Genomic DNA, 16444 nt, shown 5'->3' on the forward strand with positions numbered 1-16444 from the left:
GGGGTGGCCAACCCTGGTCCTGGGGAGCCGCAGGGTCTGCCGGTTTTTGTTTTCACCTTGAATACAACAACCACTTAGACAAAAGAAACCAGGTGAGGTGAGTTAACTGTGTGATCAACTGCTTTAATTGATCAATTAAGCACTGAGTAAAAACAAAAGCCAGCAGACCCTGCGGCTCTCCAGGACCAGGGTTGGCCACCCCTGGTATAGATGATAATTGATACATTAAAGCTGAGGGGGTTGGAATGAACCACTGAACTGTTGATTGGAATGAACTCATGGTGGGCATTCTTGTTGGCCCTGAGAAGAAGCACGGGATCGTGTTTCGTGGCTCCTCGTCCCGAGCTGGGAGGACTCTCGGGGTCAGAGCTTGTTTCCGATTTCCGCGGCGTCGAGCTGTAGTTTGTAAAAGTACACCCCCCCGAGCCGGGCCGGTGCCTCGCGCATATTTCTTACCCCTGTTTTATTTATATCTCCTGAATTTGCTCTAGCTTCGGCTGCAGCGCGGCGCGAGGTAGCGCCGCTGAGAGAGTAAACAGCTGAACACGTTAGATGCAAGCAGTCTGCGGTTGGCTTATGAGCATTCTGCAGTTAGTGCTTCATTGTATTCAGGTTTAGGTTTGGCCTACGTTTGCTGGGCGCTGTGTTTCATTACAAGGTTTAATCCACAGTTGTTTGGGTGTCGTGTTCAGTTTTTTTGGACTGTTGTTTTAGTGTGAATTGACTATTGTTTGTTTGAGTGTGACTCGACTGTTGTTTGAGTGTGAATCGACTGTTGTTTGAGTGTGAATCGACTGTTGTTTGAGTGTGAATCGACTGTTGTTTGAGTGTGACTCGACTGTTGTTTGAGTGTGAATTGACTGTTGTTTGAGTGTGAATCGACTGTTGTTTGTATGTGAATCGACTGTTGTTTGAGTGTGAATCGACTGTTGTTTGAGTGTGACTCGACTGTTGTTTGTATGTGAATCGACTGTTGTTTGAGTGTGAATCGACTGTTGTTTGTATGTGAATCGACTGTTGTTTGTATGTGAATCGACTGTTGTTTGAGTGTGAATCGACTGTTGTTTGAGTGTGAATCAACTGTTGTTTGAGTGTGAATCGACTGTTGTTTGTATGTGAATCGACTGTTGTTTGAGTGTGAATCGACTGTTGTTTGTATGTGAATCGACTGTTGTTTGAGTGTGAATCGACTGTTGTTTGAGTGTGACTCGACTGTTGTTTGTATGTGAATCGACTGTTGTTTGAGTATGAATCGACTGTTGTTTGAGTGTGAATTGACTGTTGTTTGTATGTGAATCGACTGTTGTTTTAGTGTGACTCGACTGTTGTTTGTATGTGAATTGACTGTTGTTTTAGTGTGACTCGACTGTTGTTTTAGTGTGAATCGACTGTTGTTTGTATGTGAATTGACTGTTGTTTTAGTGTGACTCGACTGTTGTTTTAGTGTGACTCGACTGTTGTTTTAGTGTGACTCGACTGTTGTTTGTATGTGAATTGACTGTTGTTTTAGTGTGACTCGACTGTTGTTTTAGTGTGAATTGACTGTTGTTTGAGTGTGACTCGACTGTTGTTTTAGTGTGAATTGACTGTTGTTTTAGTGTGACTCGACTGTTGTTTGAGTGTGACTCGACTGTTGTTTGAGTGTGACTCGACTGTTGTTTGAGTTCTGCTGAATTGTAAGTCTTATCTACGGCGGTTTGAGCGTCGCGTTGGGTTCCAGGCTTAGTCTCCATTTGTCCGAGCGTCGCGTTCGCTCGCGGGCTTTATCTGGCTAATGAATCGGCGCCTGTCCCAGGGACCTGATTTCCTTCTCTGTCTTCATTACCGCGGTCGCTGCAACCCAGGGCTTCAGAGCGAGTTTCCAGAATGAAAACGGAACAAAAGAGTCGAGCCGCACCGCCGGAGGAGGAAGGCGCCAGATGAAAAGATTCACATATTAAAAAAGACCGGTTCGGTGTTCAGAGTTCATTTCATCCCCCCCCTGACTGGGTTACGGCTAAGGTCTGATTTTTGAGGAGCATTTTTGAAGACAGTGAACCATAGACTTGTTTGTTTACCCATAACTACTGAATACAGATAGGTCTGCACTGAGTAATGGCGTTCAGCCAGCGTGAGAAAAGAAAGGAGAAAAGTCAGACCCCGAGGCGTCGTTAGAGGCTGACAGCCGCATTGGTGTCTCACCCTTCCTCCCTCTTCCCTCCTCACCATCCCTCGCTCCATCACTCCTTCCTCGTGCGCGTCTTCTTCTCGATCTCGGCAGCCCGTCCCCTGTGTCCGCGGAGCAGGAGAACATCACGATCGCTGGCGCTCCTCGTGCCGCGCGCGCCTGCGCTTGGACGCGCTCGTGCAAACACGCTCGCACCCACGCGCACACACTCGTGGTCTGTGCTAGCAGACTCCGCTGAGGACGGTGTATACGAGAGTGCATTTGAAGAGCACGGCGGCGTGTGTGTACACTAACAAGCAATCGGTAACATTACATTACATTACATTACATTACAGGCATTTGGCAGACGCTCTTATCCAGAGCGACGTACAACAAAGTGTATAACCATAACCAGGAACAAGTATGACGAAACCCCTAGAGAGAAGTACCGGTCCAAGTACAGGGAACAACCGCATAGTTCAACTTGGACCCTGATGGTTAAACTGATTAACACTAACAACGAGAACGGCAACAACGCAATCTATGGAAAAAATAAAAATAAATAAAAATACAAGTAGTCGTTAAGACAGTTGATGCGCCTAAGTCACCTAACTGCACGTGAACGTCTGCCATGAATGTCACAGCCAGTATTGGGGCTGTGGTTGGCGCTGGCTTGGGGTTCTGTGGCTCGGGAAAGGGACGGGTGTCTGTGGCAGTCAGGGGCGACGTGTGTGTCAGCACAGCTACATCTGAAACCTAGCTGCTGTGTAACCATCGAGCCTCTGTGACGGTGCTGTCACCGGACCGTCGTGCCCGTACGATGTTTTAGCCACGTTACGAGAGCCCTGCGCCCTTGCCCTGATCTTCCGCCGTCGCGGGCGTCGCTTCCGTAGCCCAGGGGGCGCGGGGACGGGGCGCGCCACTCCAGCCTCGCCCTCCGCGCGGCGAGCGGCCAGCTGTCCACCCGCACGTGCCGGTCACGCCACCCGGGGCGGATGACGGCTCACTCACTGCATCGCCGCCGGGCGCTAGCCGGGAAACGCGATTAGCTTAATGGCCCCGTCCGACTGCAGATAACCGCGTCAGCCCCCGCCTTCCCGTCCGGCCTATTCTAGACAGGGCTTCGCATGAGGCGTGGTCTGGTCTCTCTTCTCTTTAGATATGTGAGATTGAGCATGACACGCGCGCGCACGTGTGTTTGCGAATGTGAGTGTGTGTGTTCACTTTTGTATTTCGCTTTGGATAAAAGCGTCTGCTAAATAAATGTAATGTAATGTGTGTGTGCGTGTGTGTGTGTATGCACAAAATTAATCTCTGTTTTTAAATGAGTCATAAAAGTAAAACGTTTGAAAGGCAGTTTTTAATAGTCAAAATTCAATTCGAAGGGAAATTGACAGCAAAAAAACGGAAATATTGGAAGCCATCTTCACCGTAGGTCAACCACGCATCTGTAAGGGCTCTTAGACCGAGGCTTCCGGAGCCTTCCCAGAGGGTTACAGCCGTGCCTCAGAGCTGCCTCACTTCTACTCACGGCATTAAGGCGGGGCTAACGGACCATAGAAAGCGTCGTTCTCTCATCCGCGTAACGTTCCGTGCGTGTAATTCAAAAGAACCAGTTCTGGATTTCTGCAGGTTACATAAAGAGCAAAATTCTCCATTAACAAAGGTCATTTGTGGACACTGGTAATAATGGAGTAAACACAAGGGCCTGAAAGGCTATGATGCAATTTCCTGTTTATTCCGTGCGTTAAAAAACGTCCTACAGCTGCTTTGCTCCAGTGGGTGTTCACTCTCTCCCCAGAAGCATAAATTTCTGTCTGTGCTGGCACAGTATTCGGCATCCTTTATCCACTTTGTACCTTTGAACATCGCGTCCGCAATTGTGCTCCTCTTAAAGCACAGCCGCACACAACATATCGCCGTACGTATTTTGAAACTTGAAAATTGAAAAACCTCCATTAGGCTGTAAAGGGGGGGTTTGTAAATTTATGCGGAAAAATAGCTGCTCTCGGAAAAAATTAAACGGTCCTTTAGATCTGGCGCAGATGTTGTTTTCCAGATAAGCTTGATTACATTTTGCAAGCGCAATGCTGCCAATTTGTCTTCGTATTTATGTGCGGTCGGCGTTCTTCCTGACGGGGAACCAGGGTGGCAGGCTCGAACAACGCGAAGCTCCGATTTCAGATGTTGTGGGTTGTGCTGTGCTTTGCGTGGTGTCTCCAGAACGTCGTGTCCGGTACTGCGTGCGTCTGTATTAGTCCCGTTTCACGAAGCCACCGCATTTATTCCGCATATTCTGTTATCTGTGCTTTTTTATTTTTCTCTTCATATGTAACGCCCAGTTGAATTTTTTTTCACCTGTCGTAGTGCTGCGAAGCCCAATTCCTGGTTGTGGTGTGGGGATGGCTGGTTTAAGCAGCCACACCTGCCCTGGGTCAAGCTAATTAGACCTGGCCAATTGGATAATTGGTTAAGAATTAGATAATTGGCCAGGCTAATTGGACCCAGGAACAGGAGTGGCTGCACCTGTGCGTAGTGAGGTAATCACTGCGCACAGGTTAAATCTGCCATCCCCACCCACACAGGGGAGCTATCTGTCATGACAGGGTTTTACATCTGCTCACTTGGCTGTAACATCTTGCCAAACCCTCGTCAATAAATCTGGACTGTTGGAACATCATCTCCCTGTGTCTCTGTGCCGGAGGGCCCCTTGGAAAGCCACATCGGTGGCCTGTGGCAGGCGTGTTTGGCACACTGGTCTTCTCAGTTTCTGAGGGTCTGTTTACGGTCAGCGAGGCAGGTTACGTAACGTACCTGCGCACAGGGTTCCAGCGTATCACATGCTCTCCATGGCCCAATCCCAGCAGGCCTTGCTTTCATCTGCTCCCCCGAGGCCGCGTCGGCTACTCGGTCGCCTGCCCTAAAGACGAAGCGCGGACAGGAGGGGAGACGACGGCCCGAAAGGGGGCTGAGAACGTTCCGGAAGGCTGCCTCAGAAACGTCCTCCTGAGAGCGTTCCCCAGACGTGCGGAAGCGTCTTGTTCCTTACGGGCGTGTCCTCATTCGGTCCCAGCGGCTCCAAACCCCACACTTTTCCCGCCGCGGTACCTGCCTCTTACTCATCTCTTACCCTCGGTTTCTCTCGCGGGTCTGTTCCTCCATGTTTAACTTCGCATCAGTCATTATTACACGCCTGATTACCTCCCATTGGCTCAACTGCCTTCCGCGTCATTATGAACCGCTGGCGGGATTATGATCGAGGGTCGGGTTGTACATTTTCTCAATCGCCTTCGCTGATCAGGAAGAGTTCCAGCGGGTGCCAGCGGCTTTGGGGAGGGGACTGACTCGGTAGAGCTCCCACAATGCGCTGCAGCCTCTCCGTGTCCCCCTTTGTTCCGGAAGGAGCTGCCTGGCCATCGGACTCTGCCTCCTGTACAATTCCGTTTCCAGCTTCTCAACTGGAAACTGCTGAAAACATTATAAGACAGTGAAGGAAAGGGCAAAAAGAGGGGCTTGCAGGTCTAAAGATACGTCGGGTGGAGATAAACAAGTGCAGGTGGACAGGGTAGACAAATGCAGGCGAAGGATGAACATTTCCTGCATGGATTAGTGACGCCGGGGTGGCTGAAATACTGACTGCAGCGCGTGGTGCAGCAGGTTCGCTTGCCTTGGGTTGATTTGGAGAGGGCGTTCGATCGCCCACATTTAAGACCCTTCGAGAAATTGTGGGAAATGGAATGTGGAAGTTTGCCAGTAAATTGGCATTTTCAACAAGAAAAGAATGTACTTAAATCCTCGATTCTCCTAAATTTAGACTCTCCTGGTGGTTTCTCTGAAGTCTGTGATTTGAGTGCATTTGCCTAAGGGAATCAAATTATCTTTTTACTGTTTGGGGGTGTGGTAAGCCTTGTAAAGGAGAGGCAGTGTGAATGGGGCGGGGTTTCCGCTGGGCATGCTCAGAAGCTCTCTCCCTGGACTGAATAGAGTGCATCTGCTTCCTGGAGCTCATCGCAGATAAAACCATGAGGTTTTCAGAATGGTGAACAAGGAGAGGAGCGTCTCTGCTAACTGACAGCAGCCCCATTCCCCCCCCACCCCCCCACCCCTTCCTCCCCCAGGTCAGTGTGGGGGCAGGGCATTAGTGTGGAAGCCAAATGCCCATTCATGACTGCGTCAGCTGACACCACTGGCAAGTGTTCAGCTCAGCCCTTTCACCTGCTGAGACGCACCCAGCAGGTCTGGCAGAAAACAGACATCTCAGCCCAGGCTCCGCCTTCACCCACCATATGGCGGTTAGCGGCAGAGACGGGAAGAGCTTTGCGTCGGCGCCGCTAATTATGCGCTGCGCTGAAGGGCTGCCAGTTGACGCTAACGTGCTTCAGGCCCCGCCCGTGCGCTGGAACAGCGTCTTAGCGGGGCGAGCCGTCCAGCAGCCCCTCCCGCCGGACGCTTTCTGAGTGCGGTAAACCCGGGCCAGAATTCTCCAGGGGCGTACGGGTGCGGCGCGAGAGGGGATTGGCGGCGAGTTTTTTTCGGCAGACAGCACGAGGGGCGTGCCGGAGAGGGTGAGGGGCCTGGCCCCAGGGACGCGCAGCGGAGCCCGCGTTCCGCAAGCTCGCGGCCTCCCAGCCGCCGGCGGGGATCCGGTCCCGCCCCCTCTGCGTGATTCATCTCCCCGTTTCTGTCGCTAATCTCTCCCCTCCGCGCTCGTTCACTTTGCTCCCCGTGCAGAAACAGGCCCTTCCCTTTGAACGATCGCTGCCAGTCGCGCTGGTAATGGATGCCTTTTTTTTGGCTCATATTCAATTTCCTTTAACCTTTGTTTACACACTCTTCATATTACCAGTGATACTGTCTCTCAGCTCTTTTCACATCTTTACTGTGCATCTCACCCCCACACGCTCTCTCTCTCTCTCTCTCTCTCTCTCTCTCTCTGTACTAGAGGTTCTGTACTAGGGCTGGTTACTATGACACTGCCTGGGTCCTTTGGCTACGCCAGCCAATGGGAGAGCAGGGATGGAATCAGCTGGTTGGGTGCTATTTTGAACAGGAGCTGTGAAGTGAAGCAAGCAGCTAAACTAGCGACAGATCCCATTGACAGAGAGAGAACAAGAGAGAGAGACAAAGCGAGAGAGAGAGAGATACAGAGACAGAGAGAGAGAGAGAGCCAGAAGGAGAGAGAGAGAGAGACAGAGACGGAGAGAGAGAGAGCCAGAAGGAGAAAGAGAAAGAGAAAGAGAGAGAGAGAGACCTCTCTGCCAGGTTGGCCTCCTCCCAGTTCGGCTCTCTCCTGTTGTTCTCGTGGTTGCTCAGCCCGGTGCAGGTGAAGCATCCTCTCGCGCTCTGCAGTCCCTCACGCCGCCTCCTCCCCCCCCCCCCCCGTTGGTCGGGCGCGCTCGTCCGCGCGTTTCATAAAACGATCGATCTCCTCCCTCCGCTCGCGCATCGCGGCCAGACCGAGGCGCGCTTTCTCTTCTCCGCTTCGGTCGCTGCGCTGCGCTCCGAACCTGCGGGGAGCGGCTCTGTAGCGGCGGCCGGGCTCCTTCCCGCCGCTCCTGCGCCCGCTCCGAGGGCTCTCCGCGCGGACCGCGCCCGCCGCCGCCGCCGCCCGTGCGGGGATGTACCTGTACGGGTTAGATGACTCAGAGCCGGTAAGTGGCTGTCGTTGCCGTGTGCCTGCATGCGCTCCGCCTCCCGACGGGCGGCTAACTTTGAAAGCGCTAGCTGCACGTAATGCTTTCTGAATGGAAGCGAAGTGGGGAGGGGAGGTCTTTAGCGCTAGCGCCGCTTCCGTTAGGCGGGTCCGGTCGCGGCCGCGGTGGGGTTTGCGCGAGGGAGGTGGTTTGTCGCGTGCGAGGCACAAGCCGGGAGCCGGCCCTGGGCGCCTGGCTTCCGGCTCCCTTCCCGGCCACCGCCACCGGGCTGGAATGCGCCGCCGCTCTACTCTGCTAGCGCTGCGCTAGCCCGGCTGCCGGAGGGGCCCCCCCCCCGGCTCTTCCCTGCGGCGGCGCTCGCGGCTGCCAGCTCCGTCGTATTTTTAGCCCGTCGCGCTCCTCGCGACCGGGGCGGGTCTCTGTTCCGCCGTCGAGGACTTTACCGCTGACCTCTGACCTCTTAAGTGACAGGTACATGTGGCCGCATGCACGCTGCAGCCCGGCGGTAAGACGAACCGCCACCCTCCCGTAGCTTTCCACCTGGTGGATGAACCAGATCCGGGATCCTGCTCACGCACAATACGTACAGGATTCGTTCACCACTATTTTCATTTGTAAAAATGATTTATTAATAATGCTTAGCCTCGCTGCGAGCCGGTTCGGTGTGTGTGCGTGCGCGCTGGGGTGGGCTCGTTCGCTCGTTCGCTCGCGAGCGCGTGAATCATCTGACTCCGTGACATCTGTTGTGAGACATCCTCGCAACTTTTCCGACCGAAAAAGATTCTCGCTTCTGTTTAAAAAAAAAAAAACACACGCACACACACACCTAATGACTCACTCCTTCTATTTTGCGCAGTCAGCTGTCAGCGTCTCTTGTCTGCACTCGACGCTGTGAAGGGGATGCATGAAACCGGTGGGGAAAAAAAACCAGAGTACCGTTACATAAAGTCCCGAGAACAGCGCTGCTGACTGCCAGGTCATTTTAACTCTTCCGTAATGGACTGTTTGCAGAGTTAAAACTGACAGCGGACTCAGAATTACAGGCTCGTTCTTCTTGACTGGATTAGTGCCATTTTAAACTTGAGATGGGTCTGTGTCTTAGAACCACAGGACCACGTTTCAGACACGCGTGTTGATACGGTCCACCATACTTTTTTAACCATTCTTAGAATGCAAGGGAAAAGTTGTTAAGAACGTGAAAGTGGTGTTGAAGTCATAAAATGGGCTTTATAGCCAAGGCATGCAATACTTTACCTGCCGTATTTACTTGGCTGTGTTAGCGTAGCGGCCTAGATTTAAAAACAGTTCCACACCTGTACAGTTATTTTAGTGCTAATGCTAGGACTGCTAATTGTCTCTGATGGCAGGTGTGGCTTTGGAGGCCAGTATTTAGGGCCGCGGGGATGGGTGATATAGCATATAAGCACTATGATACTGTCTGTAACTTGATGAGGTACTATGTACTTGTTTATCTTTAAGTGTGGAAGTCTTGAAAAAAAAGCATTTTAAAAACAAGTGTAATAAAAGTGCTACAATGAATTCCTCAGAGCTGAAGACAAAGCACTTGTCGTAAATGTCCCCATAAAAAGGTTTATCCCCGACTGGCCAATTTATCCTGAGTTCCAGGAAAAAAATGGCCTTCCTGGAACTGAGGAACTCCAACTAAATCATTCCAGAGTCGTTGCTGCTGTGTTTCGGTCCAGCAGTGGTGCACAATGCATATTCAGGGGCTTACAGTAGCTTTGGAAGCGTGTTTGCAGAAAAGATGTCAGTGCCATAACTTTATTTTACGTCTGATAGTGTTTCTGTACGCTAGGAAGCCGCTGTGCGAGTGCTCATTGGCTAACACGGCCTGCGGCGGACGCGCATTGCGATGCGGCGAGCGCGCTGTCTGGGGCGCGTACGCCCAGCTGCGTAAACGGCGAGGGAGAGAGGAGAGTGAAGAGTAGCGCCCCCCCCGCCGACGGGCCCGTGGCTGAGATAATCCCCTCATTTCCTCCGCCTCGGGGGGGTGGGGGGGGTCCTTTCCCCCCCGACCGCCGCCGCCGCGGAACGCCGTCCGCCCCCGCCGCGGAACGCCGTCCGCCCCCGCCGCGGGAATGCGTCTCCCGCGAGCCCCGCGCGTCACCGCCCCTTAATCCGCCTCGAGCGCCGCCAGGCTTTCTATTGGCGGAGCCTTCCCGGGCACGACCGCGCCTCTCGGCCAGGCTGGTACCCGCGTGCCGAGCGGGAAGAATGACGGCGGTATGGCGGGAATGCACGGACCCGCCCCCCCCGCCCCTCCCCCCTCCATTCCCGCCCCTCTACCGGGCGGCGGCAGCGCGGCGCTATTGCCCGTAAGCCGGGTCCTCGTTTGCCGCCGGCCGAGGGAGGAGGCCGAAAGGGGGATGAGTTTAATTAAAGCCAGCGGCTTCCCGCATCCCAGAGTCCCTCGCTGGCTTCCCAGGCGGCGAGGGTCTGGTCCTGCTGTCCGCCTCCATCTGTCGTCCCGCGGAGCAGCAGCAGCGCCACAGCTGAGCATGCTCGCTTCGGGGCCGTGGGCCAGCCTGGCGGATTTGGGGCGGTGGGGGTTTCTCGTAGAGTGGGCCTTGTACGTGACACTTTCAGGTTACGGCTGTTGATGACCTGCTCTCCTGCAACCCAGTAACAGAACTGATGATGGATTTCTCAGTGAATTTTCATGTTATATTACATAATAGTAATTTAGCAGAAGCGAGGAGTAGCAGAAGCACGTTCATCTGCTTAAAATGAGCCTAAAATCTTAGAAAGCGGGAGACAGCGCCAGTGGCGCGGAGATGGAAGGGAAACCGAGAGGCAACCTGGAGAGGTGGGCCTTCAGTCTGTGCCAGAAGATAGCCAGTGATTCTGTGGGGCCAGTGCAGATCGTTTTTTTTTACTGCAAGAAGCACAGACAGAGAGGACAGAGAGACGCATTTTCCTTAAGGGTCAAGACAATTTCCAGTTTCTACTTTTTGGAGCCAGTGAAGAATTACGGGGTTATTTATCAAGATATCAAGAAATTCAAAATAATACAAAATAACAAATTTAAAAGTAACGTAAGATTGGTAACATAGGAGAACGTACATACCTTTTATCTTTAGTTTTTGCTTTTAATACATCTTCGAAAACAGAGATGCCATCTGTTGAGCTAGCTGGGTAAATTAATGGCTGAATGTGTGTCCGCTAACTTGTAACAACAGCTGATATAAACAACGAAAGTTAGAGTTATGGCTTCATGCTTTTAAGTCTATTGAGTTTCAATGGATCAACAACTTTAAACAATGTTTAAATGAGCCTCTTTGCTAGCGAGATTATGTTAGCTTGAATACTTCAGGGTAGTCTGTTGTGGAAGGATAAATAATTCATACTGTATGCTTGCCGTGCTCAATCCATTAAACATTTTTTCAATATTTAGTGGCTAGTCTGTTGCTCTTTTTCTCTCCAGTCACACTGGATTTTTTCACATAGCCTGTCTCTACCGATATGTTATATGAACAAGCTCTATTAATTTCAGCTAATTATAGTAGCATGTATTTTTTACTTACAACACACCAATTCTTGGGGTTACAAGTGCATCAGTGGTGAGTGCTCTTAGTCTATAGTAACAATACAAGCATGTGTGCTGTATGATTGTTCTTGCAAATCATTATGTTTGAAATGGCTGGTAGGCATAAAGGTGGGATTATAGTGGACCACTGGACATTGAACAGCAGATCATTGACCACTGGGTGGGGGTGTGAAGACCCCCTTTTGGCCCTACATTTACACACACACACAGAAGCACGCACACACAGTTTTACAGACGCACGTGCACACACACAGAAGCACGCACACACAGATCCACAGGCGCGCACGTGTTAACAGGTTTGAAATCAGCAGCACTTGGTGACGCATTTGTAACACGTCACTCTCTCCCCCCCACCCCCCCATTTGTCCCCCCAGGGCTCTGCAGACTCCTACACCAGCCGGCCGTCTGACTCAGACGTGTCCCTGGAGGAAGACCACGAGGCGCTGAGGAAGGAGGCGGACAGACAGGCCCTCGCCACGCTCGAGAAGGCCAAGGTGAGCGAGAGCGCCAGTCCCAACTGCGGTCTCCCCGCCCAGCGTTAGAACATCCCCAGCGCTCGCCGCCGCCGCGCAGCGTTATCTGAGACCGATACGAGCGCCCGCGCGGATAAGGGCCTCTCTGTCACTGCGCTCGCATCGCCGCCAGTCCTCCTCCCCCGCCCGTCGCATCGATTCCCCGCCTTCTGATGCACTGGATGCCTGACGCTGTGTCGATGCGTGCTTAATGAAAGCTCCCCGCGTCTACGAGAGATTTGTCTCTCTCTGTCCCCTGCCCCCCTCTCTCTCCCTCTCCTGTCCCTCTCTCTCACTTTCGCTCTCCCTCTCTCTCTCCTGCCCCTCTCTCCTTCTCCTCTCCCTCTCTCTCACTCACTCTCTCTCTCTCTCCCCCACTCCTTTTCTCTCTCTCCTGTTCCTCTCTCTCACTTTCACTCTCCCTTTCCCTCTCTCTGTCTCCCTTGCCCCTCTCTCTCTCCCTCTCATCTCCCTCTCCTTCACTCCCGCTATCCCCCGCCCTTTTTCCCTCTCTCCTCTCCCTTTCTCATTCTCGTTCTTCTCTCCTCTGTCTCACTCTCTCTTTCCCCTCACCCCTCTCTGTCTCTTTTTGTCTCTCTCCCGTCCCCTCCCCTGTCTCTCTCTCTTTCTCTCTCTCTCTCCCTCTCTCACTCACCCTCTCACTCTTCATTCTTCGTTCAAGACCAAGCCAGTGGCCTTCGCTGTGAGGACTAACGTGGGCTACAACTCGGGCCCCAGCGATGACGTCCCGGTGCAGGGCATGGCCATCTCCTTCGAGGCCAAAGACTTCCTGCACATCAAAGAGGTCAGAGCCCTGCCCCCTCCACCCTGTTCCCCGGGTGACACGTGTTTCTTAATGCAGGTGACATGCACGTCGGTGCAGTAGCCTGAGACGTGGTGAGGTACATATACAGTATACGTATGTGTTTTGAGCATTCACATGATTTTTACAGACTCTCTCTCTCTCTGTCTCTCTCTCTCTCCTTCACACACTCTCTGTCTCTGAAGGAGTCAGACCAGCTGCTGCGCATTAACACATTCACTCTCTGGAGTTGGAAAAGCATTATTAGACATGAACATATGGGACTAACTCTCCATCCCCTACACCTTTCCAAAACAAGACAGCAGAAGCAGAGAAAATGATGACAGTGAAAATGGATGAATTTCAGGTTGTTTTGTCTCTGTCCCACCGCAGAAGTACAATAACGACTGGTGGATCGGGCGCCTGGTGAAGGAGGGCTGTGAGGTGGGCTTCATCCCCAGCCCCGTGAAGCTGGAGAACACTCGCCTGCAGCAGGAGCAGAGGATGAGACAGAGCCGGCTCAGCTCCAGGTGGCCCACCGTTTCCCCTCTACTCACCTCCCCGCACTGCCTAACCCTCGTCACATGATCAGAGTGTCCACCTCTACTCACCTTCACTCACTGCCTAACCTGCATCACATGGTCAGGGTGTCCGCCTCTACTGACCTCCCCGCGCTGCCTAACCCTCGTCACATGATCAGGGTGTCCACCTCTACTCACTTTCGCTCACTGCCTAACCTGCATCACATGGTCAGGGTGTGCGCCTCTACTGACCTCCACTCACTGCCTAACCCCCATCACATGGTCAGGTTGTCTGCCTCTACTGACCTCCACACACTGCCTAACCCACATCACATGGTCAGGGTGTCTTCCTCTACTTGACTTCACTCATGGCTTAACACCCATCACATGGTCAGGGTGTCAACCTATACTTGCATCTAATCACTCCATAACCCATGTTACATGTTTCCCTCTACTTATATCCTCTCACTGTGTAACCCGTGTCACATGATCAGGGTGTCCTCTGTTTATCTCCACTCTCTGCATAGCCTCTGTTAGATGGTTGTTGGGTGCATCCCATTATTTTTCACTCCTCACCTACTTTCATCCAGAAGTATGTGGAGGAAAGGAGGGGAGGAGACAAGTGGAGGAAAGGAGAGAATGAGGAGGCATTAAGAAAATGCAGACAGCTTATCTGGTCTCCATCATCAAAGTTGAAGTCAACCATTGATAATATAGGTCTATAATAAGCATTGTCTTTTTGCCAAGCCCACAAATAGCTAATCACCGATCTTACTCATGGTCAGCCCATTTAAAGCTGCAAAATAGCTTGTACGTTTCAAGTACAAATAGTTGCATATTCAGTAGCCTGTACTAACATGAACCTCACATTGTGATTCACATAGGTTAGTGAAACAGATATGCTGCTTCATATTATCTAAGTTATTGTTTCCCAATATTCAGTGTTCACATGGAAAAACAGTCATTTCCATCTGTAATCTGATTTGTTGGTAATAAATATGTCCATTGGAAATGGTTGGCTGAATAAATTCAGTCATGCTTATTCACTCACTAAAATAATGGTAACCGGTTTATGTTTAGATTCATATTTATTTAGGCAACATTCACGCACAAGCAAATAAGTAAACCTGCTTCCTTAATTTGCTGAATTTGTTGGATATGAGCCACAAAAACAAACTGACATTTTGTTATCCGTTGTAGGCAATCTAGCCTTTGGGTAGGATGCTGTGTGCAATAACCTACTGAACCACACACAGATTTGGCTAAATGTTTTGCTTAATTGGGGGACATTTAAGTTGTCTACCATTTCAGCTTTCTGAAGTTTTGGATAATGATTCTGTGGGATGGTCTTTCAAGCTTGTGAGCGTGATGATGTCATCCAGAAATGGGCAAAGACTTCTGAGGTAGCATACGTCAGTGTAAGCGTGGAGTTGAGTTTGAAACCGCTTCACTCGCCTCCTCCATTGTTGGAACACTGGAGGGAGGGAGGACTCAAAGGTCGGTTTCCAGGGCATGGAGGAAATGAGGTGGTAGTGGAGGAAAGGAGGATGCATTTTTTGAGTATTGGGACACGCCCCTCTACTCACTGCCTAACCCCCATCACATGGTCAGGGTGTCTCCCTCAACTTACTGGCTAAACCCCATCACATGGTCAGGGTGTCTCCTCAACTTACTGGCTAAACCCCATCACATGGTCTGGGTGTCTCCCTCAACTTACTGGCTAAACCCCATCACATGGTCTGGGTGTCTGCCTCAACTTACTGGCTAAACCCCATCACATGGTCTGGGTGTCTGCCTCAACTTACTGGCTAACCCCCTCACATGCTCCGAGTGTTCCTCTCCATTCTCTGTGGAGCCCCCATCACATGAACCCCCATCCTCATTGGCAGTGCACAGCGAAGATTCCTGATGTCTGCTCACTGCCCTCTCATCATTACAGTAAATCAGGAGGAAACTCCAGCTCCAGCCTGGGGGACGTTGCCACGGGAACACGTAGACCCACCCCACCTGGCACAGGTAAGGATGACGTCAGCTTGGGAGAGGGATGTACATTTATTTTCCCTACAAATGACCTTTATGCTCCTAACTCTTTTGAATATGTAGTCTTAAGTGCAATCACTTGACTATTTATATATTTAGTGTTAATGTTTATTCCAGTTGGCACCTCCTGCTAAAACGCTGTTTTCAGTTTTTTGACATGCCCCGTGGTCAGTTATGAAAGAATCCTGACCATGCCGGTGCTGTGACTGGCAGTCCCACAGGCCCGGGATGTGATTGGCTGGGACGGAGTGTCAGTCAGCGGGGTTCTCCCCGCCTCATTGCACGCATTCGGCCCCTGTGTTCGCCCGAGCGCCTGCGGTCTGCCTGCGCAGCTGCTCGCAAAAAACTGCGCTCCTCTGTCGCAGCGACTGCGCAGCTCGGCTGGAGGCCCGCAGATCCGAAATGATTGGCGGCCGGCAAGACGCTCTTCAGAGCTGCTGTCTGGTCTCCCCGGAAACGACAGGGGACGCTGCCGTCACGAGACCGGCCTCGGGACTGCGGATAGACGGGGAGAAAAAAAAAGATCAGGGATCAAATTGGCTTAATTAAAAATGAACCAGCGCTGAAGCAGTTCCCCCGCGAATGGGAGTTTTAATGTCGTTGTAATCAGCGCGCATAATGGGGTGAGCGATGACTAATCGTTTCATTCCGAGCGCCGCGGACCGCCGTCGCTCCGAGCCTGCTAATGGCTCCGTCATGCCCAGGCCATGTTAAAAATAGGCCGGCGTAGACCCCACCGGCGGTGCGTCACAGCCCGAAGGCCCTCTGCCTGAGCGCCCACTCGCCATAGGGACGCCTCACCACACCGCCATGACCCGCCAGCGCATCCAAGAGGAGATGGGTTTGAATGACAGCGAGACCTATGTTCAAGAACCAAAAAAAAGGGTTTATCATATTCAAGGTTTGTAAATGACTGAAATGTAAAGTTGTTGGTGATGACAGGATGGGGGGGTGGGGAACGGCCAATATAGTTTTGACTCGAACAGAAGTGCGGCTCAGACTTCGTACGACGGGCGCACGCTCTCCTCCTGTTTCGAAGGCTGTTAGAACATTGTGTGGGCTGCAGAGTGGAAAGTTGATATCCCCCCTGCCCCCCCCCCTCCTCACACTCCCAGTTCCCCTGTCCCGCACCACTAGCTTGAAGATCACTTTTTTCCTTCTCCAACCCCACCTGACCCCCCGCCCCCGAAAACAGCCCGCC

The 16444-nt window shown here is 51.9% G+C and overlaps 1 protein-coding gene across 4 annotated transcripts in view; it reads left to right on the forward strand.

Moving 5' to 3' along the window:
- Positions 1-16444, forward strand: part of LOC135247925 (voltage-dependent L-type calcium channel subunit beta-1-like) — a 49911-nt gene that overhangs the window by 17907 nt on the left and 15560 nt on the right. For 3 of the 4 annotated variants that reach the window (XM_064321909.1, XM_064321910.1, XM_064321911.1), the window contains 4 exons: positions 11743-11862; positions 12563-12685; positions 13076-13212; positions 15143-15219. In XM_064321909.1, the coding sequence (XP_064177979.1) occupies positions 11743-11862; positions 12563-12685; positions 13076-13212; positions 15143-15219 (457 nt within the window). Of the gene's footprint in view, positions 1-6811; positions 7798-11742; positions 11863-12562; positions 12686-13075; positions 13213-15142; positions 15220-16444 lie in introns of those variants that run through there. The other variant, XM_064321912.1, reaches the window with a different exon arrangement.

Source organism: Anguilla rostrata, chromosome 2 (genome assembly GCF_018555375.3).
Source record: "Anguilla rostrata isolate EN2019 chromosome 2, ASM1855537v3, whole genome shotgun sequence".
Classification (NCBI taxonomy): domain Eukaryota; kingdom Metazoa; phylum Chordata; class Actinopteri; order Anguilliformes; family Anguillidae; genus Anguilla; species Anguilla rostrata.